Below are 24,319 nucleotides of genomic sequence, written 5' to 3'. Positions count from 1 at the left end.
CCTGACAAGAAGGCTTTGTTCTAGGGGACACTTGAGGATCAAATCATCAGCGCCAACCCACTGCTGGAGGCCTTTGGAAACGCCAAGACTGTGAGGAATGACAACTCCTCACGCTTTGTAAGTTGCTACTTGGGACAACTGTCAACACCAGTTTGGATATTCTTGTTGTCCAGATTGACAAAAAAGGGCTCAATTGACTTTCCTCCTGCTTTCAGGGTAAATTCATCAGAATCCATTTTGGTGCCACAGGCAAACTGGCTTCTGCTGACATTGAAACATGTAAGACACCCTTCCAGCCTGATCCCCTGCCTTGCAGCCTTCCCCACTTTTTGTGCTTGACTCTATCCTACCATCCTTTCCAGATCTGCTGGAGAAATCCAGAGTCACTTTCCAGCTCAAGGCGGAAAGAAGCTACCACATCTTTTATCAGATCATGTCCAACAAGAAGCCAGAGCTAATTGGTAGGAAAGATCATTAACTCCTTCAGGCTAAGGTCATGGAACGACACTAAATTTTTGTCTGTGCCAACTGCATTTGACCTGGTTGTCTTTGTCCTTCTTTTCAGAGATGTTACTGATCACCACCAACCCATATGACTTTCTGTATGTGAGTCAAGGGGAGATCACAGTTCCCAGCATCAACGACCAGGAAGAGCTGATGGCCACAGATGTAAGTAACAGAAATTTTCTTAGGTGAAATTTTATTTCTCTGACCATTAACAGCTGTGGTACTTACCTTAGCAACTGTTTTTTAGAGTGCCATTGACATCCTGGGCTTCAGTGCTGATGAGAAAACAGCCATCTACAAGCTGACAGGGGCTGTCATGCACTATGGGAACCTGAAGTTCAAGCAGAAACAACGAGAGGAGCAGGCAGAGCCTGATGGCACAGAAGGTATCAGCAACAACCCTCACCAGAGCACAGAAGATACTGAACTCTCACTAAGTTAAAGGCAGTTTGTCAGGGTCAGAATGATTGGCTCAGCCTGTGCATTTCCCTGGTGCCAGGATTGTAGAATAGAAGTGGGTCCTAGCCAGAGGCCTGCTCTGGAGGAAAACAACTCTGTGGAACCTGCAGATTATTTTGAACGTTGCAAAAAATTAAGTCCAGCGATTCCTAATGCATCTGTTGTCTGTCAGAGTATGTCAGGCAGAAGGAAAGCAAGCTTTGCTGCTGTCTTGAATGGAAGTTTCCCAGACCTGATACAGAACCAGGAGCAATTCTCAAGTACCAATGAATAGTGATATAGTTATAGTGGAGTAGCCTATATACAACCACTGTGTGTATATACACATATATACATATATATATATATATACACATTTTTATATTTCTCTACAAATCTGAAATTTTCTTCTTGTTTCATCTTTGTAGATATTAATGCATCTTAAATGCTTAGTTGGAAATAACACATAAAATAAAAGCTGCTCAAAATTAGCATCTGTGTAATATATAATGAGATTTATATAATGAGATTTGGCCTTCTCACAATGAAGAACTCTGTAAATAGTACTAGTGATTGCTATCAGCCTCACTGTGAGATGGGACAAGCAGCAAATTGGAAAGTGAGGACAGTATATGCAGCACTGAGGTCCTTGTATTTGTTAACCTAGCTGCAGATAAAATGAGAGTTGGAAAAGACTTAATGCGTTTGATATTCATCCTTCAGGACAATATAGTCCTACTATGAAAGTTGTACAAGATATCCTATTCATACTTCTGGCATTATCCCTCACTAATCTACTCTCTCTGCAAAGACAGTAGAGTTTCACTGACTACGATTTTCAGTACAGTGTACTTCAATACCAACTACTTTCCTATTCAGTTTGTTCAGAACTTGTGACTGTTTGATCTGCAATTTTCAAGGCCCTTGGTCCTTTTGTCTTTCTAGTCTCTTGCATGTTCACTGTAAAGGTTTTGGAATAATATTTACCTTTATTAACCATATAGATTAAATCAGAAAAAATTAGCAAGTCAAGAAAAACTACAATGTTTTAAAGGACATGGCAATGTATGTGTGCCTTCTGCAGAAATCATTCAGAATTACTGCAAGATACTTTCACTGGAGAGCTAATATCTGATTCTGCTCCATGCTTGTTTCCTTAGTTGCTGACAAGGCTGCCTACCTGATGGGTCTGAACTCAGCAGACCTGCTCAAGGCCCTCTGCTACCCCCGAGTCAAGGTGGGGAATGAATATGTAACCAAGGGCCAAACTGTGCAGCAGGTAAGAGAAAAGTGATAATAGAAAATAAATTACTTCAATTAAAATTTTTGAACTTCCTCTTTTGCTGCAGATGGTAGCTTTCCTTTAACCTTTTCTTAGGTGTACAACTCTGTGGGTGCCCTGGCTAAGTCTGTGTTTGAGAAGATGTTCCTGTGGATGGTTGTTCGCATCAACCAACAGCTGGATACAAAGCAGCCCAGGCAGTACTTCATTGGTGTCCTGGACATTGCTGGCTTTGAGATCTTTGATGTAAGAGGAGGATTTCCATGCAGGTTTTCTGGAAGAGGCATTAGGAAACTGGAATAATTTTGGGGTTGGGATTTCCTTTATTTCAGTTATGGGTTATTCCTATTTATTGGATAATGCTGCCTTTCCTCTAGGAATGGTACCCTTCTGGTTTTCATAGCATGTAGTATCCCACACGGTGGCAGATATTTGTAGATGTCTGTTGTTGCATGCAGAAATGAAAATTGCCTTGAAAACTGTTGAACAGCTGATAAATAATAGCAGAGAGAGACTTTGCGGAAGTTAAAATATGCCTTTGAAAAGGAAGATGTTGTTAATGCAGAAGCCAGATTTCCTCTGAATGCTTGGGAATAGTCAGGCAGTGTACACAAATTCAAACAAATGAAAAGCTGGACTTGGACTAAGCTCTGCAAATCTTTTCAGAGCTCAGAAATGTTTTGAGACAGTGCCAGGGCCTAAAAGGTTAGCTGTGTTAGAGGATGGAATATGCCAGCCACCTGTCCAGTTACAGTACTAGAAATTCAAGATTCCAATCATAGAGACCTTAATGGGTTAAGAATTAAGCCTATTGGAATACAGAAGGTGTTCCTGGAGCTGAAATTCACAAGTAAATCTTTGCATTCTGCAGTTCAACAGCCTGGAGCAGCTGTGCATCAACTTCACCAATGAGAAACTGCAACAGTTCTTCAACCACCACATGTTCGTGCTGGAGCAGGAGGAGTACAAGAAGGAGGGGATTGAATGGGAGTTCATTGACTTTGGCATGGACCTGGCTGCCTGCATTGAGCTCATTGAGAAGGTTATTGGCCCCCACACACTTTCATATTTCAGATACAAAATGTAAAAAGATTATTCTATGCTCCAATTAGACCAAACTAACTGGAGGCACTCACATATAATGCAGCCCAAACCAGGATTTTTTCTGGATTCCAAGCATTTCATATACATTTTTATTTGTCTCTTATTTCACTCCCTGAGAGATTTTTTGCCTTATACATATGATTTATGGAGCAAAAATTTCAGTCTCAGTCAGTGCTCTGAAGTTCATACTCAAAGGTGTGTACTTTTTAGGTGCATACTGAAAGTAAATACACTGTACATTCTCCATTTTAATATTTCTTAATTTTCTGTCTTGTTTTAAGGAAACAGCATAGAGAAAGCCTAAATGCTTCATTATATATGAATGCAACTACTTTTATTCATTTTGCTTTCCACTTTCACCTAACATGTACAAAATTAATTTGTACCTTCTAAAACTTTATTACATCATAACTCTGAATCTTAGGGGGATTTTTTTTTTTTGCATAACTGATGGCATATCCACAAAATTCCCTTTCTGGAGAAATATAAGATTACACATACTGAGGAGGATTTTTTGGTATAATTTTTATCTTACATCCTCTTTCTTACATACATTGCATCTGTTTCTTCCTTCCACACTTTCTTTACATGTTGCTATTTCTCCCAGCCCATGGGCATCTTCTCCATCCTGGAAGAGGAGTGCATGTTCCCCAAGGCAACTGACACCTCTTTCAAGAACAAGCTCTATGATCAGCACCTGGGCAAGTCCAACAATTTCCAGAAGCCTAAACCTGGCAAAGGCAAGGCTGAAGCTCACTTCTCCCTGGTGCACTATGCTGGAACAGTGGACTACAACATCACTGGCTGGCTGGAGAAGAACAAGGACCCCCTGAATGAAACTGTTGTGGGGTTGTATCAGAAGTCATCCCTGAAGACCCTGGCTTTACTCTTTGCATCTGCTGGTGGGGCAGAAGCAGGTGATTTCTTTGAAATCAGTTCTACTATAACTTACAGAAAAAGAAATTAAAATATATTAATAATATTTTGCAATAATATTTGCATTTCTAAAACTGAAAACCCAAAACCTCATCTGCTTTTTGGATCTTAGTCTAATAAACAATATTACAGCTCCCTAGAGATCTTAACAGATCCGTAGGTCCTAGAACAAGAGAGCTGTACTACAGCATTAGCCCAGTCTAGCCGAGACACCAGATTTCTGCAATATGGGCCATTCCCAAATACTTCAGGGAATAAAATCAAATCTATCAACATGTTGCTGAATTTATGCATACCCTTACATGTAAGGATACATAAACACTGCATTTGGTGTACTCACTAGCTATTAATTTAGTTCCTTAATTATCTTTCTATGCAAAATGTTACATTTTATCTCCTCACTGCATTTTCTGAATTTCAGCATAAAGTCACTAGATTTGCTTCTACTGTCATCTGAAAAATTCAAGTCTCTTATTCTAACTTTAACCACTGTATGAGTTTGAAAATTTTGATCATATTATTATTTTTACTATGGTTTTTTATGATGAACACTCAGGGTTTTTCAGATTCTGTGTGCTTTTGTTGTTCACTTCTTTATAAAAAATTTATTACCTTTTAGAGAGCAGTGGTGGTGGTGGTGGTGGCAAGAAGGGCGCCAAGAAGAAGGGTTCTTCTTTCCAGACTGTCTCAGCTCTCTTCCGGGTACTGTAGAATAATCATTCTAAATTTACCATATTATGAAAAGAAAAACAGAAAATTCAGTTCAGAAAAGCTTTTGATTGATCTAATATATCTTTGTGTTCAGAAAGGATAAAATCACATGCTTGTAATAAACAGGAATTCTTACTGAATCTTGGGTAGTATTCTTTCAGAACTGCCCGAAAGTTCTGTAAGAAAAATTTACTGATCATGGTTTTATTGCAGTGGTTTTATCTCCACCTAGTATTGACATTGTGTAAGCGACATTTTTAAACACAAGGCTTTGTTCTTGCTCCTAAGGAAAATTTAAACAAGCTGATGAGCAATTTGAGAAGCACTCACCCCCATTTTGTGCGATGCCTTATTCCCAATGAAACAAAAACACCTGGTAAGTTGTTAAAGTTCAGAGGTGTGATATATCTGATCTTCTCTGTGCAGTAAAATTAAATACAATGTCATTTTGTGATTTACTAGGTGCCATGGAGCATGAACTGGTGCTTCACCAGCTGCGCTGTAACGGCGTGCTGGAAGGGATCAGGATCTGCAGGAAAGGGTTCCCCAGCAGAATCCTTTATGCTGACTTTAAACAGAGGTCAGATTACATGTCATCACCCTCCACCATATCAACAAATGCTGAATAATTTGCATTTTCTAATTGTTTTAGGCACTGTGAGAGTTATGGGAGAGGTTAATCGTACCTACCTGTAGGTATACAAAAGTTAATTGCCCAAGTTAGTAATCAGTGTCTTTCTATAGCTATTGAGAAAAGAAGACATTTTCAAAGGGCTATTATTTATTCCTGTTCTTTATTCATATTCTGGTATGAGATAAAGTATTTTTTAACTAACTATCTAAGAAATGAAGTTGACTACCTTTGACTTAGGCACCTGGAGAACAAAGCAAGATGACATTCACCTGTCAGCACAGACATGTGAATAAAGACACTAAAAGACATTCTGGACTAACCTGTTGGAAAACCAAACACAATGGAAGTATCTTGTTTCTTGTTCTGTATCAGCCGGAAAATACACAGATAGTTTGTACTGTCACCATTTTGGATTGAGATTTGCTTCTCCTCAGCACATATTTTGTTTCTGCACATAAAGTTCTCATTTAGGAATAGGGCATTTAGATAGCATGGCATGTGAAATACGTCAGCAGTTACCCACAGAAATCAGTACCAATTCTGTGTCAAAGATCTTTTGGACTAAGGGAAATACACAGTTTTCCCTAAAAACATATTTTACCCATGAAAGCATGATTTCTATACACTGGAAGAGTTCTAATTTATTTATCTATTGTCCATGCTTGATCCCCTTTCAGAAAATATTTACAATGGCATCGGTTGGTACAGGTTTATTGAGCTTTCAGGAATCTGACTTCTCCATATTCTATATCCTTCCACAGATACAAGGTGCTCAATGCCAGCGCCATCCCCGAGGGACAGTTCATCGATAGCAAGAAGGCTTCTGAGAAGCTCCTTGGGTCAATCGATGTGGACCACACCCAGTACAAATTTGGACACACCAAGGTACAAACCCCTCCATTCCCTGTCTGCCTCTGCTTTGCTCTACCTGACACTGATGTGCTGCAACATTCCTTCTCTCAAGGTGTTCTTCAAAGCTGGGCTGCTGGGACTCCTGGAGGAGATGAGGGATGAGAAGCTGGCACAGCTCATCACTCGCACCCAGGCCAGGTGCAGGGGCTTCCTGATGAGGGTGGAGTTCAAGAAAATGATGGAGCGGAGGTAGATATTTACTTGGCTTGCCGGGCCGATCCTTATCAAATACTAATGGCATGAACAAAACTGAAAATAAGCTGTTTCACCAAAAAAAAAAAAAAAAAAAAAATCTCATTTATTTCTCATTAATTTAGTTTGCCAATATGGAAGTATATCCTGAAAATAGATGAAGCAGTATAAAATCCAAATTTAGGGAAACAAACAATTTTTTAATGCTTTGTACTAATTTTTGCTGAATTCATTAAATGGCTACATTACAGTATGTCCAGAAACTTGATATCTATTCTAAGCTAATTATTTTAGGTCATGGCTACAATAAAAAGAGAGATACACATATTTATATCACAAGAGAAATATCCTCTTCCTTTTGATAACTTTCATAAAAACAACTGAGTCTACTTAAGAAACGTTCCTTTCATTGTCTATGAAAGTGCGGCAAACACCAAAATTGTCCATACAGGTTGATACTCTAGACAACATTAGAAAGTTTTCTTCAGAAACATATGTATATTATATATTAGAGATGATATAAAAATATTAAGTATATATTTAACAACACATGATTATTTTATACCTAGAGATATATAGAACTATATATATATACTATATATATATATGTGCAACTAAAAAGCATTATGTGTATAAATTCAAGATATACATATTAATATATACTGTTAAATATGTTTAGTAGATTTTAAAATATGTACCAAAATATAATTTGTTATTACCTTTCAGGGAGTCCATCTTCTGCATCCAGTACAATGTTCGTTCATTCATGAATGTCAAACACTGGCCATGGATGAAGCTGTTCTTCAAGATCAAGCCCTTGCTGAAGAGTGCAGAGTCTGAGAAGGAAATGGCCAACATGAAGGAAGAGTTTGAGAAAACCAAGGAAGAGCTTGCAAAGTCTGAGGCAAAGCGGAAGGAGCTGGAGGAGAAAATGGTGGCCCTGGTGCAGGAGAAGAATGACCTGCAGCTCCAAGTGCAGGCAGTGAGTATTGCTAAAGTTTTTGACTTGTAGCATCCTTTATAAAATCATCCCAAATATCTCAGTGAAGACATATTATCCTAAAATAGCAAATATTTTTAAAATATACACATATTTTATAAAGTAGGAAGAAAAACCACACAGAATTTCCCCCTGGAAATAAGAATGTAGCAACAATAATGTCCTTAAAACTGTATTTAGAAGCAAGGATTTGGATTAATCTGATGGCATTTAGATGTCTGCAGCCTAAAAGTACATCTAAGCTAGTAGCCTCAGGTTCCTTTCCTATTCAAACACAAGAAACTCATTCTTTTATAGTACGATACACTAATCCAGAAATCAGAAATTTTTAGTTGAATGGACTGCAACTTGACATCATGGCAGATATGTAAATCTGCCTGACACAAAACCCAACCTAGTGTCGAGGTTTGACCCAGGCCAAATGCAAGGGCACCTACAACATCTGCTCTCTCTGCTCTCCCCTGCCACAGCAGGGGAGAAATGAGGGGAAAAAACCTAACACACATACAAACACACAGGCCTCATGAGTTGAGACAAAGAACCAGGGAGGATGCACTGAGAAAGGGCAAAACAGCGTGAAACTTAAAGTTGCAAAGTGGTTTATTAATCTAACAGAGTCGGAGGATAACTGTGAAGTAAAAATAAGCTCTTAAGACACCATTTCTCCACTTACCGCCCTCCCTCCTTCCAACTGACAGCATGGGGGAGGGGGGCAGGGTAAGGGGGTTTTTCTTTGGTCAGTTCACTACCAAAATTTCTTCCACTGCTCAGGCAGAGGAGTCCTCTCCTTAGCCATGAGGTCCCCATGGGACACAGTCCTTTACAAACTTCTTTGGCTTGGGTCCAAATCTTAAGAGCAGCAGCCTGCCCGAATCTGCTGCAACACGAGTCCTTGTGCATAGGGTTCAGACCTCCGAGGTCAGGCTGCTCCATCTCAGGAGTGAGGCCTTTCCCTCCAGTGGGACTCGCACTGGATCACAGCCTCCTCCAGGCATCCACTTGCTCCTCTGGAGTGGGCTGTGGGTGGATTTCTGCACCCCTGTGGACTCCATGGGCTGCAGGGGGACAACTTGCTCCCCCCATGGTCTTCACCACAGCTAGCAGAGGGTTTTCAGCTCCGGTGCCTGGAGCACCTCCTCCTCCACAATCTCCACTGACCTTGGTGTCTCCATGTTGTTTTCCCTCACGTGTTCTCACCTCCCCATCCCCCTTCTCTGGCTAAGAAGAAGTGTGTGCTCACATTGTTTTGATTTCTTCTTAAATAGGATATCACAGAGGTGTAACCAACATCTCTAATTGGCCCAGACTTGGCCAGCAGCATGTCCATCATCTTCAGAGCCATCAGAGATTGGCTCTGCTGGACATGCTGAAAACCTCCAGAACACTCACACAGGACACACAGGAACCATCTTTGTGCCTCCCCTACCCATTAGCAAAAACTGGACTAAACAAAACTAACTTGTGAACACAGGGATATGTTTTCTCCCAATCCTTCAGCCACTTCTTCAGGCCTACCACAACAGCTTTTGAAGGGTTTAAATTTCTCCTAGATGCTAAAGAGACCTTGCTGATGTTCTGGGCTAAGCAAAACCAACACACGTAGCTATTTTGCTGAGCTTTAAAAATTCTTCTGCTTGAATGCACTGCTCTTTACTAAAGCAAAGACAAAAAGAACAAGCAAAATGTAGACAATAAAGACTGCTTCTTAGTAACTTACATCTTAGAATGCATGTAAGCACAGGTAATTGGAACTGCCCTGGTCAACACCTTTCTCCCTTCCAAACTGTTCTTCTTGACCACAAGTGCTAGAAACATGCCTGTGAAAATGTGATCTTACCACAAAATTTTGCTAAAGCTAAAAGTTTAATTCATTCTCAGAAAACCTCTAGTGAATCCATTCTCAAAAAATCTCTAGTGAAGAGTTAAATAGGAATTTCTCAGAAGAATGTTTGAGGTTTTAAAACACCGTATCCTAAAAAATCTGCCTACACGGCTCTCTGCAGTAGACCTCTGTGCCAAAGATGTATTACTATGCCCACAAAAACCCAATTGAAGTATAATTATTAAAAGATACAATGGACGATGTCTCTATCTTCAAATTAATGTTCAAGTTGAATGAACAGCTTAAGACTATAAAAATGTGTGATTATATTTTCCTTCATTTTAGGGGAGGGCAGGTGGAGGCAGTTCAAATCAGATAACCTTATGTCGGGGTTTGACTCTGACTAAACTCTGGGCACTTTGACTGTTTCTTGCTGCAGGAAAAAAAACCTGCAAAAATACACATTAATCTCGTGAGTTTAAATGAGATAGGACATTGCTAAGAGGAAGCACAAAGAAAGGGCAAACAGGCTCCAAGCTTAAAGTTGTAAAAAAAGTGATTTAATTACTTAACAGAGTTGGAGGATAAAATGCAAAGCAAAAATAAACTTTTCATACACTATTTTGTTCACTCTCCCCCTCTTTCTTAAGAACCTATATTATTCATCCCCTTTCTTCTTTTTTAACTAACAAGCCCAGGTAGGGAGGCAGGGTGTGAGGTGTTTTCTCAGTCCACAGAGCAGACCCATAAATCTATTCATCATCACAATTCTTTTACTACAAATACTCTTTATCTCTACTTATTTCTCTCTCTCTCTCTAGACAGTTTTTTTCTGCTCTCACTCCCACCCTCTTAAGAAGCAGTCTCTCTGCTCACCCCCCTTCCCTCTTTCCAAACCAGCAACACAGACAGGGGCAGGGTGAGGGTTTTCTGGTCAGTCCAATCAGGGAGAGGGGTTCTCTACTTAGCCATGGGGTCCCTCCCATGAGAGACAGTCCTCTGGGGACTTCTTTGGTGTGAGTCCAATCTCACAAGCAACATCCCACCTGAATTCTGCTGCAACATGAGTCTCTTTGTCCATAAGGTGCTGTGCAGACTCTGCCGAGCCGAGGCCAGGCTGCTCCCATCCCAGGAGCAAGGCCTTTTTCTCCCTTGCAAGGCCTTTGCAGCTTTAACTCTTTCAGTGAGACTCCAAACTGGATCACACCTTTCTCCAGGCATCTACCTGCTCCTCTGGCGTGGGCTGTGGGTAGATTTTTGCATCCTTGTGGACTCTATGGGCTGCAGGGGGACTTCCTGCTCTCTCTATAGTCTTCACTACGGCTAGCAGAGGGTTTTCAGCTCTGGCACTTGGAGCACTAGAGCACCTCCTCCCCCATCTTCTTCACTGACTTTGGCATCTCTATGCTGTTCTCCCTTCACATATTTTTACCTCCACCTCTTCCTCTTCTAACTACAAAAAAGTGTGTGCCTGCCTTGTTTTGATTTCTTCTTAAATATGTTTTCACAGAGGCATAACTAGCACCTCTAATTGGCCCAAACATGGCCGGCAGCATGTCCATCACTTTCAGAGCCATCAGAGATTGGCTCTGCTGGATGTGATGTAAAAACTTCTGGAACATTCACTCAGGACACACAGAAGCCATCTTTGTGCCACTCCTCACCCCTCAGCTACCTCCCCAGGCCTACCACAACAGCTTCTGAAGGGTCCAAATTTCTCCTAGATGTCAAAAAATACTTTACTGAAGTTTGGGCCAATCAAAACCACCACACCTTATATTACTGAGTTTTGCCAACTAAGTAGATTGCAAAGCTGCTTTGAGAATATTATGTTCTCACTTGAAAATCAGTGAGAAAAATTAATTAATTGAAAACTATTTTATTTTAATGAATCATGAAGGAAGCTGATGGTTTGGCTGATGCTGAGGAAAGGTGTGATCAGCTCATCAAAACCAAAATCCAGCTGGAAGCCAAAATTAAGGAGCTGACAGAAAGGGCTGAGGATGAAGAGGAAATTAATGCTGAGCTGACAGCCAAGAAGAGGAAACTGGAGGATGAATGTTCAGAGCTGAAGAAAGATATTGATGACCTTGAGCTAACACTGGCCAAGGTGGAGAAGGAAAAACATGCCACGGAAAACAAGGTATGAGGCAGAACCTGTCACTCACACTCCAGAAAAGACCTGTCTTGTTATAAAGTTTTAAGCACCATTGTCTATCTGTGCTTGCTCCTTTCTTTCTAAAGGTGAAAAACCTGACCGAGGAGATGGCAACCCTGGACGAGACCATTGCCAAGCTGACAAAAGAGAAGAAAGCCCTCCAAGAGGCCCATCAGCAGACCCTGGATGATCTGCAGGCAGAAGAGGACAAAGTCAATACACTGACCAAAGCCAAGACCAAGCTGGAACAGCAAGTGGATGATGTAAGCACACAGATATAGAGCAGGAACAGGACAGGTATGGAGGCTGAGATGGCTGGTAGAGCACTGCTGTGTTGTTGTGTTTAGCTGGAAGGGTCCCTGGAGCAAGAGAAGAAACTGCGCATGGACCTGGAGAGAGCTAAGAGGAAACTGGAAGGAGACCTGAAGATGGCCCAGGACAGCATCATGGATTTGGAGAATGATAAGCAGCAGCTGGATGAGAAGCTGAAGAAGTAAGTGTGGCTCTAGGGCACCTGAGTGCTGGGCTGGAGCACTTGGCTTTTTTCTTTGAGCTCTAACACAGTTTGCTTTGCCCAAAGGAAAGACTTTGAAATCAGCCAGATCCAGAGCAAAACAGAGGATGAACAAGCCCTGGGCATGCAACTTCAGAAGAAGATCAAGGAATTGCAGGCAAGTCTCTGTTCCTTCCCCTCCCTTGCTCAGGCTCAGCTCAGGCAGGAGGAGGGCAAGGCTGTGAAGGGTCCCTGCTGTTGTCCAGGCTCGTATTGAGGAGCTGGAGGAGGAAATTGAGGCAGAGCGAACCTCTCGTGCTAAAGCAGAGAAGCATCGCGCTGACCTGTCGAGGGAGCTGGAGGAGATCAGCGAGCGCCTGGAAGAAGCAGGAGGGGCGACAGCAGCTCAGATTGAGATGAACAAGAAGCGAGAGGCAGAATTCCAGAAGATGCGCCGTGACCTCGAAGAGGCCACGCTGCAGCACGAAGCCACGGCTGCCGCCCTGCGCAAGAAGCACGCGGACAGCACAGCTGAGCTGGGGGAGCAGATCGACAATCTGCAACGTGTGAAGCAGAAGCTGGAGAAGGAGAAGAGTGAGCTGAAGATGGAGATTGATGACTTGGCCAGTAACATGGAGTCTGTTTCCAAAGCCAAGGTACATAAATATTTCTTCTCATTAATTCAAACACAATCAAGTCTTTATATTTTAACATAGAAATTTGAGTTAGTCTTACTTTAGAGTAAATGATTGCGCTTTGCAACTTGAATGAGTGGTTATCATTTCAGTATTATTTTAATATTTTTTGTATAATTTGGGTGAGAGCTGAAAAATTCACCTGTAACACTTAACCTACATAATTCTGGAGTCTCATTGCTTGGTTCAGAATATTACAAAATGAAAGGCACTGACCCTATTGCTTTTTAGTTTCTTCTAAAATAGAAATTACTCCTAGAATAGAAATTGCCCTTTCCTTTGTATTCCTCTTTTTCTTTTCCTTCCTTAACTACGTCAGTGATATAATCCCTAAGACACAAACAGAATTTTAAATTAATTCTTCATTTTCCAGTGTCTCATCATTTTCTTTTTTTATCTCTTGAAAATAGATTAGTGTACATTAATAAATTACAGAATCATAGAATGGTTTGGGTTTGAAAAAACCTTAGACATTATCTCATTTCATCCCCCCCAAAATGGGCAGGGAATATACAAATGTTGGAAATGTGGACACAAACTTCATAGAAATATATATCAGTTAACTGAGAAATTTTGGCTTCTGAATCATTCTTTTTTCCTTCCTAAGATTTCAGATTCTCACTAATTATGAGTTGAACCACCAATCATCTTTCCTTCTGTTCTTCATCTAAACAGGCAAATCTGGAGAAGATGTGTCGCTCCCTAGAAGATCAGCTCAGTGAGATTAAGACAAAGGAGGAGGAACAGCAGCGCATAATTAATGACATTAGTGCTCAGAGAGCTCGGCTACAAACAGAATCTGGTAAGACTTTCGTGTTTTTAAGAGAATACTGTATATTACCAGGGTCCTTTTAAAAAAGGGTAAAACATTACCTGGGATCTTGGAGGCCTGAATAGGAACTAAGTTGAACATGAGCCAAAAATGTGGTTTTGTGATGAAGACGGCCAACAGAACCCTGAGAGTATTCTGATTTGCATTAGGAGAAGCATTGCCAACAGGTTAGCAGAGAGTGATCATTCCCCCTACTCAGCACACATGAGGCCATGCCTGGGTTACTATGCTCAGTGTTAGGCTGTTAGTACCAGAAAGAGACATCCTTGAGCAGGACTAGAAGTGTCTTTAAGGGACTGGAAGAAGTAGTCACTGGAATAAATCCCCAGGGCTTGGTAGAGTGATCACTAGAGGTTTTCAAGACACAACTGGACAGGATGCTAAATAATCTCATCTAGACTCCCTTTCCTATGAAAGGCTGGACCAGATGACCTTTCGATGTCCCTTCCAACCTTGATTGTTTTATGATTGTTTTATGATTACACAACTGGTGTCATATATAAGAATTAATCTATCTCATAACCTTGACTTGATCCTTCTGTTTCCCAGTAGACATTTAGAAAAGGACAGTGATATACCTCGGCACATACAACACATTGTAGAATCATTGAACAGTTTGAGTAGGAAGGTCATCTAGTCCAAACCAAACCCCCTGCAGTGACATCTTCAACTGGATCAGTTTTCTCAGAGCCCCATCTAACCTGACCTTAAATGTTTCCAGAGATGGGGCATCCACCACCTTCTTGGGCAATCTGTGCCAGTGTCCCACCACTTTAATTTTAAACATCTTCTTTCTTATATCAAATCTAAATTGAACCTCCTTCTGTTAAAAATATCACCTCTCGTCCTACCACAACAGGTCCTGCTAAAAAGTTTGTTCCCATTTTTCTTACAGAATACCTCAAATATTGAAACGTTGCAATAAATTCTCCCCAGAGCCTTCTCTTCTCCAGGCTGAACAATCCTGATTTTCTCAGCCTTTTCTCATAGCAGAGGTGCTCCATCCTCATCTTCATGGACTCACTCCAGGAGGTTGATGTGCTTCCTGTGTTAGAAGTCCCAGTGCAGTACCTCTGGCAGGGTTTCACAACAGCAGAGCAGAGAGGTACAATCCCCCCTCCTCTGCCACCTGTGCAGCTGGTGACGAGCCCAGGACATTATTGGTTTCTGGGCTGCAAGGGCAAATGGCCAAGGCAGGGCTGCTCTTGACCTGTTCATCCTCTAGCCCAGACTGGTGTCAGGGGTTGCCCCAAGCAAGCTGCAGCACTTTGTACTTGGCCTTGTAAAACCTCCCATGGGCTGTAACCCCTCTGGATGGCACTGTAGTATACATTCAGTAAACTCAAGGCTTAATGCAAACACAGAATTATTTTACATGACAGGTCATTTCTAGCCTCTAAGATAAATATTTTGGCATGCTGAGAGATGTGGGTAGGTATCAGTAATTAGGAACCCATGAAAGAAATAAAATTTTGCTTAACTCCAAATATTTTTATATGGGTATGTATTATCAAGATTAACAATTTTACATAAGTCAGAATAAGGTTTTTTTACTCATCAACTCTCCCAGGTGAATATTCACGCCAGGTAGAAGAGAAAGATGCCCTGATTTCACAGCTGTCAAGAGGCAAACAGGCTTTCACCCAACAGATTGAGGAACTCAAAAGGCATCTAGAGGAAGAGATAAAGGTGAGAAGGCTCTCCAAATTCTGAGTTGTCCATTGGATTCCTTCTGTCTAGGAGGAGCTTCAGATACATACAAAATTACAGAATCAACAAGATGAAAGGGAGGAAAAACCCACTTGGGTAATACAGTGCAAGCCTTCCCATACTAGTTTTGTTCCTCCTTCCCTGCAGAATGTATGTTAATTGTTTTGCAGATTCCCAGACCTTCCATTTTCATTCAGTGGCTTGCCATTACTCATTGCAGAGTCAGTGCCCATCAACATTTCAGTCAGGAGATTTCCAAGGATATTTCTATTCATTGTCCAATTGCTATTCTTCCCCAAGGCCAAGAACGCCCTGGCCCACGCCCTGCAGTCTGCTCGCCACGACTGTGACTTGCTCCGGGAGCAATATGAGGAGGAGCAGGAGGCCAAGGGGGAGCTGCAGCGAGCTCTGTCCAAGGCCAACAGCGAAGTGGCCCAGTGGAGAACCAAATACGAGACGGACGCGATTCAGCGCACGGAGGAGCTCGAGGAGGCCAAGTATGTGGGAAGCAGGATGGAAAATGACTGGAGAAGACTGAGGCTGGTCAAGGGAAATTGGAATTTCTGAGAGTAGGTTAAGACAAGAGTGCGATGAAGGCAGGGATATACTGTCTTTGTAAAAAAAGGGGAGAGAGGGAGGGAGAGAAAAAGTGTAGATTGGAAGGGAAAACTGTAGGCTTTAGGGCTAGAAGGGCTAAGACAGGCCGAGTCCTCCATAACTGGTAAGACAGAGAAGAGATAGATCTTGTTGGCTGCATGTACTTGTGGACAATTAAAATCATTTTGGAAAATATCTGGATCAAAAGCACCAAAGTTGCCAACTCATGACAGCACAGAACACTTCCAAGCACACTTCCAAGCTCTAACGTGGCAGTGTGCTGTCTCCTCCCAGGAAGAAGCTGGCACAGCGCCTGCAGGATGCAGAGGAGCATGTTGAGGCTGTCAATGCCAAATGTGCCTCCCTGGAAAAGACAAAGCAGAGGCTGCAGAATGAAGTGGAAGACCTCATGATGGACGTGGAGAGATCCAATGCTGCCTGCGCTGCTCTGGATAAGAAGCAGAAGAACTTTGACAAGGTCTTTTGGCCTCCAGCACCAGGGCTCCTGGCCAGAGCATCCCCCTGTGATTGCCCCATCCCTACTCACACCCTGTTTCTCTTCAGATCCTGGCAGAATGGAAGCAGAAGTATGAGGAAACTCAGGCTGAGCTGGAGGCCTCGCAGAAGGAGTCGCGCTCTCTCAGCACAGAGCTGTTCAAGATGAAGAATGCCTATGAGGAGTCCTTGGACCACCTGGAAACAATGAAGCGCGAGAACAAGAACTTGCAGCGTGAGTCCCTCTGCTCCTCAGTGGGCTTTCTCACTATCAGCCATTACCACCATTCTTCATGGGTCTGTGCCTGCAGGTCTGCAGAGATGTCTGGTGGGACACCTTGGTGGGACAGGGCCCTTGCCATTCTGCTGTGTGCCTGACTGTGCCATTGGTGTTTGTTCCCACAGAGGAGATTTCTGACCTCACGGAGCAGATTGCCGAGGGAGGAAAGGCAGTTCATGAGCTGGAGAAAGTCAAGAAGCAGATTGAGCAGGAGAAATCTGAAATCCAGGCTGCTCTGGAAGAAGCTGAGGTACACAGCATTACTTATTGCTCTCTTACATGTCTTGGGTCTCTATCTTATTGATCTCATTCCCAGACAAAAGAGAAGCGGTCATATAAAAGTAGAGGTATTACCTAAACATAGTACTCTTTTTTAATCAGAGGTTTAGGTTCAACATCTATAAAATGGAAATTCTCTTTTTTTTTCTTGTCCAGGCCTCCCTGGAACATGAGGAGGGGAAGATCCTGCGCCTGCAGCTTGAGCTCAACCAAGTGAAGTCTGAGATTGACAGGAAGATAGCAGAGAAAGATGAGGAGATTGAACAGATGAAGAGAAACCACATTCGAGTTGTAGACTCCATGCAGAGCACTCTGGATGCTGAGATCAGGAGCAGGAATGAAGCCCTGAGGCTGAAGAAGAAGATGGAGGGAGACCTGAATGAAATAGAGATTCAGCTGAGCCATGCCAACCGCCAGGCTGCTGAAGCACAGAAGAACCTGAGAAATACACAGGCAGTGCTCAAGGTCAGTTGAACAGAAATTGCTTACAGAAAAATATCTTAGTTAATTCTTTCAGTCCACAACAGCTCTAAATCTTCTCATAATTTCATTCCATGGCTCTACAGGACACCCAGATCCATTTGGACGATGCTCTCAGGTCACAAGAAGACCTGAAGGAGCAAGTGGCCATGGTGGAACGCAGGGCAAACCTGCTGCAGGCTGAAATTGAGGAACTACGGGCAGCGCTGGAGCAGACGGAGCGGTCAAGGAAAGCGGCTGAGCAGGAATTAATGGATGCCAGTGAACGTGTGCAGCTCCTCCATAGCCAGGTGAGGTCATTTAGTGAGAAATGGCACTCTCGGTAGCTGGGAGAACACTTCTATGCCTTATTCCACTCACCATTGGAGACTCAACTTGGAGGAAGACAGTCCACTTTCCTGAAATATTCATCATGTTACTAAAAGAGATATTTGCTGAAAAACTGTGTGCACTTGTTGTTTTCCCAGGCCGCATAAAATGACACTCATGCTTCTACCTTATTTGCATCGTCAAACACTTTATTCAACAGGGACATGCCAAGTTCTCTGAACAGTCAGGGAATGGAACTCTGAGACCATAGCAACATACATACCTTGTCAGCTGAAATGTTACACTGAGGAATCCTCATGTTCTTTTTTCCTAGCAAGAAAGTGGGGATGAACTCCTGGCTCTGATTTAGCATTTATCAAGCAGAGTTTGATATTAGCTATGTGTCATAACAGTCATTGAGCAGTCAAGTGCTGAAATCCATGGAAAGTGTCCAGTTTCAAGTACTGGAAAGGTTCTGGAAGGGATTCATCCTATCTACATTCAAAACTTTTCCTCTTTTCAGTTGTTGAGAGTGGATTAGTCTTCCCTAATACTTAAGAGGCATTTCATTGACTTTTCCCTAACTCTATTTTTGTTACTTACCTATGCCAGCCTTGGTGGGTGAAATGTGGCACAGATTATATTTCTGAGCAGTTTTTCAAATTAATAAAATGAATTGTTGGAGAAAAAAACCAACAAAACTGAAACAAAATGTTTTTTCCCTAGTGATAAGAAATTTTATAAGAAAAATCTCTGATATTGATTTTTCACATAATTATGTCTTAAATTATCGAAAATCCTGTTATATTCTTGATTTCAAATATTGAATTACGAAACCAAACCTCTTATGCTGCTCAACAGAACACCACCTTGATCAATACCAAGAAGAAGCTGGAAACAGACATTTCCCAGATCCAGAGTGAAATGGAGGATACCATCCAGGAGGCCCGCAATGCTGAGGAGAAGGCCAAGAAGGCCATCACAGATGTGAGTTGGGCACTCCTTGCATTGCTGATGGGGAATGGACTCTCCCCCAAATATCTCCAGCCCCAAAATGGCTTTGACCCTTTGCTCTGGTCAGGCGGCCATGATGGCAGAAGAGCTGAAGAAGGAGCAGGACACCAGTGCCCACCTGGAGAGGATGAAGAAGAACCTGGACCAGACAGTGAAGGACCTGCAGCACCGTCTGGATGAGGCTGAGCAGTTGGCACTGAAGGGAGGGAAGAAGCAAATCCAGAAGCTGGAGGCCAGGGTGTGTAGGGCTGGGGTTGTGCATGAGTGAGCGTGTCCTTGGAGAGACACTGTCAGGGAAGCTGCAGGGATGGCTTCTCCTTGCAGGTGCGCGAGCTGGAAGGGGAGGTTGATGCTGAGCAGAAGCGCAGCGCTGAAGCCGTGAAGGGTGTGCGCAAGTACGAGCGGAGGGTGAAGGAACTGACCTACCAGGTAAGGCAGGAAGCTTCTTCATCTTGTTACACTCTTATTCCTGGAACCCAAAATGTGGCCCTGAGGGATTTCTCTCTGTCCTGAGATGCACATACAAAAAGGAGAATAATGACAACACCATATAATTAATATCTTTCTAGTCATGTTAGGAAGATCCAGCTCATCACTTCTGTCTTACTGGGCAACAATCTCAATTAGAAATGTTACTATTTCGTGCAACTAGGGTAAAAGAAATGCTTCTCTGTCTTGTCATTGTCTTTAGTCTGAGGAAGACAGGAAAAATGTTCTCAGGCTGCAGGATCTAGTGGACAAACTGCAAACGAAGGTGAAAGCTTACAAGAGACAAGCTGAGGAGGCTGTGAGTATCACTATGTTCAGTCAGTCTTTATCCAGGTGGCAGTGGAATTCTGTGTTAATATTTTCCCCTGTGTAGCTCTGTTTGGACCCAGGTAAATATTGTGGTAATATGTCTCTGCTTCCTTTCACTTTTTTAATTTAATATTTTCACCTAGCAGAAAAAAAATCAGTGTCAAAAATTGTAATATATAATTTTAAAGCACTAAATAACTGAAAGATTATTTAATGGAAATATGTCTCTGTTTCCTTTCACTTTTTTATTTAATATTTTCACCTAGCAGAAAAAAAATCAGTGTCAAAAATTGTAATATATAATTTTAAAGCAGTAAATAACTGAAAGATTATTTAATGGAAATAACTATAATTATGTATAATTATTCAAAAATTTCAATGTGTACTTGCCTTCATATTCAGAGCTGGACTCCTGGTATGTCTTATTGATCATTTAAATATTTAGCTTGGATTCTCCCTAGAAATATTAGAGATAATTACATTCTAACTCATAATGTTAGGGGGTTTTTTTCATTATTCAAAGTGAAAACACCACAGCAATGTACAGGGCAGTGTTATAGTAGAATTGTTTCAAAACTATTTTATATTTCTTCCTATCTCCAGGAGGAGCTGTCCAATGTCAACCTCTCCAAGTTCCGCAAGATCCAGCATGAGCTGGAGGAAGCCGAGGAGCGGGCTGACATTGCAGAGTCACAGGTCAACAAGCTCCGAGCAAAGAGCCGGGAAATCGGCAAGAAGACAGAAAGTGAAGAGTAAATGCCTCCAGTGCTGTAAAGTGAGAGAATTGCACAAAATGTGACATTCTATCACTTTTATTTTGTAAACACTGCTTTGTTCTTCATTAATCTATAGATGAGTAATGCCTACACAATAAAAATTGTAGATCTTATGCCATGTAAATATTGAGAAGTTGAGTGTTGCATTTTAATCATTACCCTGAATTCTTCTAAGGTTTACATTTGTCCTTGCTTTTTAAAGCTTATTTATTCAATTAAAAATCTTGCTTCAGGTATTTTCAAAATTTTTCAGCCACTTTTAAAGTGGTTTAATCAGACATCCTACGTTGTTCTCACTGGGAAATTTAGGCACTGGAAGGGTCTCTAAGGTCTCCCCAGAGTCTTCTCCAGGTGAACACTCCCAGTTTACCCAGCCTGTCTCCAGAGCAGTGGGGCTTCAGCCCTTGGAGCATCTCTGTGGCCTCTTCTGGAGTCACTCCAGCAGCTCCACATCCTTCCTGTGCTGGGGTTCAGGGCTGGGGCAGCTCTGCAGGTGGGGTCTCACCTGAGCAGAGCAGAGGGGCAGAATCCTCCCCTCCCCTGCTGCCCATGCTCGGTGATCAGCCCAGCACACAGAGGGTTCTGGGTTCCAGCCCACACAGCCAGGGAATGTTGGGCTTCTTGTCAACCAACACCCCCAAGTCCTTCTCCGCAGGGCTGCTGTTGATTCATTCCTCACCCAGCCTGTAGCTGTGCCTGGGAAAGCAGCTTATGCATACATATAGATCTATGTGTGTATATATAAGCACACACATACATGTATACATATTTATATATGCATACATACACTCATTCGTGATTTGCAAAGCTATTTTTTTGAGCAGTAATCCAGTTACATGAAATTGTATGTTATTCTTTCACCATGGATATATAATCAAGGTCAAAAGTAGTCACTCTTTTTAGCATTCAGTTTCAAGGCTTTGATAAATACTTTGCAGCTTTACAGGACAGCTTGCCCTGACTGGATTCCTAGTTGAGTGTCATGACATCTCCAAAAATGTTCCCAGAGTCACATGTCCGACACCTGAGAAAAGATGTCTTTGGGATTGATTACCACCTGTGAAAAAGATTGCTACTGAGTCCCTTTTGGAGAAAGACAAAACATGCAACTTTTGTACCACACAGATATTGCTGTTTTAATGTATGCCATGGAAACAAAAGAAGTAGGAAGCCTTCTTGCTCAGAAATGCTCTTATCTGCCTAAAAACTGTTCAGGTGTTTGGTGTCCCCATTATGTTTTTTCCTGCATCTGAGTCAAGCAGATAATCTTTTCTTTCAGGTAATGTGTGGACTTCTAACCAGAGTGTAGTCCAAACTGTTTCTGTCCAGAGGTACAAACTTTGTAGGCAGTAGCTGCCTTCTTTGACACTAGCTTAGTGTGGATGCCAGTGTTAAGAGAGGAATTTGTTCTTGCACAGAGTCTTTCCTATGTACTTTTCAGGGTAGGCACAGGATCTTATATTGGATTAAAGGTTATGCAATAATAACTTGGCTGCACAGCCACAAAGCAGCACAGAGAGACCATGGCAGGAGGGGGAGCCCAAATAACATCCTGCCCAGCAATGCTCAAGCCCTTCACTGGGGCCCATCAGCCCATCAAAGGCACTCATCCTAAAGTCCAGGGGAGCACAGGGTGCTTTGGGGACCCCCAAGGAACCTTGGCCAGGTTCCTAGGACTGTCCTGACACAACACAAGGTCCAAGGTGCAGGTTTGAAACCCACTACCATGAACCACAGGGAGCAGCTCTCCTCTGTGACTGAGGAGGGCTGCTGTCAGGGATGTGGGGCACATCGTGGGGTGCAGGGGAAGAGCCATTGGGAACACACAGGGCTAGTGATGGGATGTTTTAGGTATATATATATATTTTTATATAGATAGATGTATTTAAGTATGTAAATGAATATATAGGGCATATACATTGACTTTGTGTGTATTTGTACCTCCTGGGAGCACATCTTGAACTCTGCTACAGGGGACATGGTCTAGGGTGCATGGACCTGGAGGAATGGAGGAGCTGAAGGCTAACCTCTCCCAGGCTGTTGGATCCAGCATGGTGTATTTAACATCTGGCAAAGTCAGCAAGAGACAGCTGGGCTGTGAGTGCTCCCAAAACAGCAGATTCAATATTCCCAATATGGGGAGAGAGTTGATCCTTTTCAAGCGTGTTCTGTGAGAATTATTTACCAAACTTTGGAATATTATTAGGGAAACTCCTGGATTCACCAGGGTGATGGACTAAGAAATACATACACAATATTCTGTGTATGTGAAGACTGGTGTGGAAATTGGCTTCACGAGTTGGTTTTGTTTGAAAAACTGCTGGCCACCCCAGACCAAATCCTAGCTACCTTGACCACAAAACAGGCTGAGATCAGAGAGCTGAAGTTAGGTTCTCTGCAAACCACTTGCTGGAAGATGAGTTACAGACAATTGCCAATGAGTGACATCAAATTACAGAAGAGTTCCTACTTTTATGAAGTTAATAGGGTAATAGGGCTTCAGTTCACACTGGAGCACTACGGAAGGGATGAAAGGTACACATTTCATCATAATGTTCCTATAAAAGATTTTGTGCTTTTTGCCCTTTTCCCACCTCCCTTGTCTCTACACCCTGCCTTACAATGAAACTTGTAGCTGTAAGTACTGTAAATATGGGGAAAATGCATGTGTGTGCACTGTCAATAATGTGCAGAGGACAGTTGTGCAACTCCCCACAGGGTGTACACACATGTTAGGTGTAAATATCTGGCTAAGAACGGATCTGCAGTCTTGGTACTGGTTGGACCTGACGGCATGGAGCTGCAGGAATCATGTCACTCCCAAATTAACTGATCCAGCATGTTATGTTATCCCCCAAATTCCTGAGCTTGCTGAATTGCTGTTACAAAAGCATCTCGGAGTTCCTTCAAAATACTTCAGTTGGGAAGACAGGGAAGGTACCTAAAAAGAGTTGGTGCTGGGCCTTGCCTATCAAATGTGGAAGAAAAGGGCAGCATGGAGTTTTCTGCTTGTTTTGAACACTAGAGAAGTACAGCACATTTCTTTCCCATACCCATCCTCCCAGGTATTTTCACAGCAAGGAAAGTAGCAGTCCTTGTGGCAGTTGGCTTCAGCTTGGCTCCACAGAGATGCCTTGGAGAGCAGCTCTGGACTGGATGACTGTTCAGGCAGTGGTAAATGGCCATGGAAAGAGCAGAGCCCTGATAAGAGCCCAGGGACCCAGCTCTGCACCTGGCTGCTGGCAAGACTGCAGGGGAGACGTGAGGCTGACGTGGGCAGTCAGAAAAAAATAGGGAGAAGCAATCTTGCTGTGACAGAAGTTCATTTCTCCCCACTGCATTTACTGCCTACTTTGAAACAGCTCAAGCAAAGCACAGTGTTGACGTCCCAGATGCAGAATATATTTTACAAAAAGCAGAGGAGTCCTTAGCACCCGGCAAGGTCCTCCTGATGCCCTGGTAATCCCTACTCAGCACACAACGAGGGCTGTTTCATAACCTGCTGGCAGGCTCTAGGCAGAAGGAGAGCAAGGGCATAGGGGAACATTACTTAGTAGGGCTGTGGGGTTCATCAGGGACAATGAGGATATGTCCTTTGAGGGCAGTACAAGGAGGGCTGTGCTGGGCCCTAATGCAATATGTACCTAAATAGAGCTGCTGGACTGAGCTTCCCCCCAAGCTGCTGCTGGGATTTGCTTCACATCAAGCCACTTTGGACACTCAGACACCATCCCCAGGGACACTTATACGTCTGCAGCAGGATTATCAGCCTGTCCTTGTCCAGGATCACTTCTCAAAACTATCTTATATAACATCACAGATGCGGAGTTAGCTTCTTTGAGAAAGGTGATATACCTTCTCACTA

General features: G+C 42.6%; 1 protein-coding gene across 1 annotated transcript in view; it reads left to right on the top strand.

Moving 5' to 3' along the window:
• The window catches only part of LOC146429672 (uncharacterized), a 49,292-nt gene extending 28,840 nt beyond the window's left edge, over nucleotides 1-20,452 (top strand). Inside the window, 33 exon segments of the mRNA XM_085078053.1 lie at nucleotides 25-117; nucleotides 216-279; nucleotides 363-461; nucleotides 566-669; nucleotides 755-893; nucleotides 2,106-2,224; nucleotides 2,324-2,473; nucleotides 3,099-3,269; nucleotides 3,939-4,248; nucleotides 4,887-4,969; nucleotides 5,267-5,354; nucleotides 5,441-5,558; nucleotides 6,374-6,497; nucleotides 6,577-6,713; nucleotides 7,443-7,698; nucleotides 11,439-11,681; nucleotides 11,783-11,959; nucleotides 12,044-12,189; nucleotides 12,277-12,367; nucleotides 12,456-12,845; nucleotides 13,560-13,686; nucleotides 15,287-15,405; nucleotides 15,727-15,923; nucleotides 16,318-16,501; nucleotides 16,588-16,753; nucleotides 16,924-17,048; nucleotides 17,234-17,542; nucleotides 17,644-17,847; nucleotides 18,728-18,853; nucleotides 18,948-19,118; nucleotides 19,205-19,309; nucleotides 19,572-19,667; nucleotides 20,282-20,452. Of these exon segments, the coding sequence (XP_084934179.1) occupies nucleotides 25-117; nucleotides 216-279; nucleotides 363-461; nucleotides 566-669; nucleotides 755-893; nucleotides 2,106-2,224; nucleotides 2,324-2,473; nucleotides 3,099-3,269; nucleotides 3,939-4,248; nucleotides 4,887-4,969; nucleotides 5,267-5,354; nucleotides 5,441-5,558; nucleotides 6,374-6,497; nucleotides 6,577-6,713; nucleotides 7,443-7,698; nucleotides 11,439-11,681; nucleotides 11,783-11,959; nucleotides 12,044-12,189; nucleotides 12,277-12,367; nucleotides 12,456-12,845; nucleotides 13,560-13,686; nucleotides 15,287-15,405; nucleotides 15,727-15,923; nucleotides 16,318-16,501; nucleotides 16,588-16,753; nucleotides 16,924-17,048; nucleotides 17,234-17,542; nucleotides 17,644-17,847; nucleotides 18,728-18,853; nucleotides 18,948-19,118; nucleotides 19,205-19,309; nucleotides 19,572-19,667; nucleotides 20,282-20,452 (5,202 nt within the window).
• The last annotated feature ends 3,867 nt before the right edge of the window (nucleotides 20,453-24,319 follow it).

The sequence above is a fragment of the Lichenostomus cassidix genome, chromosome 18, assembly GCF_008360975.1.
Source record: "Lichenostomus cassidix isolate B80296 chromosome 18, HeHo_3.0, whole genome shotgun sequence".
NCBI lineage: Eukaryota > Metazoa > Chordata > Aves > Passeriformes > Meliphagidae > Lichenostomus > Lichenostomus cassidix.
Note: the sequence above shows the minus strand (reverse complement) of the source record. Positions and strands in the feature narration are given on the sequence as shown.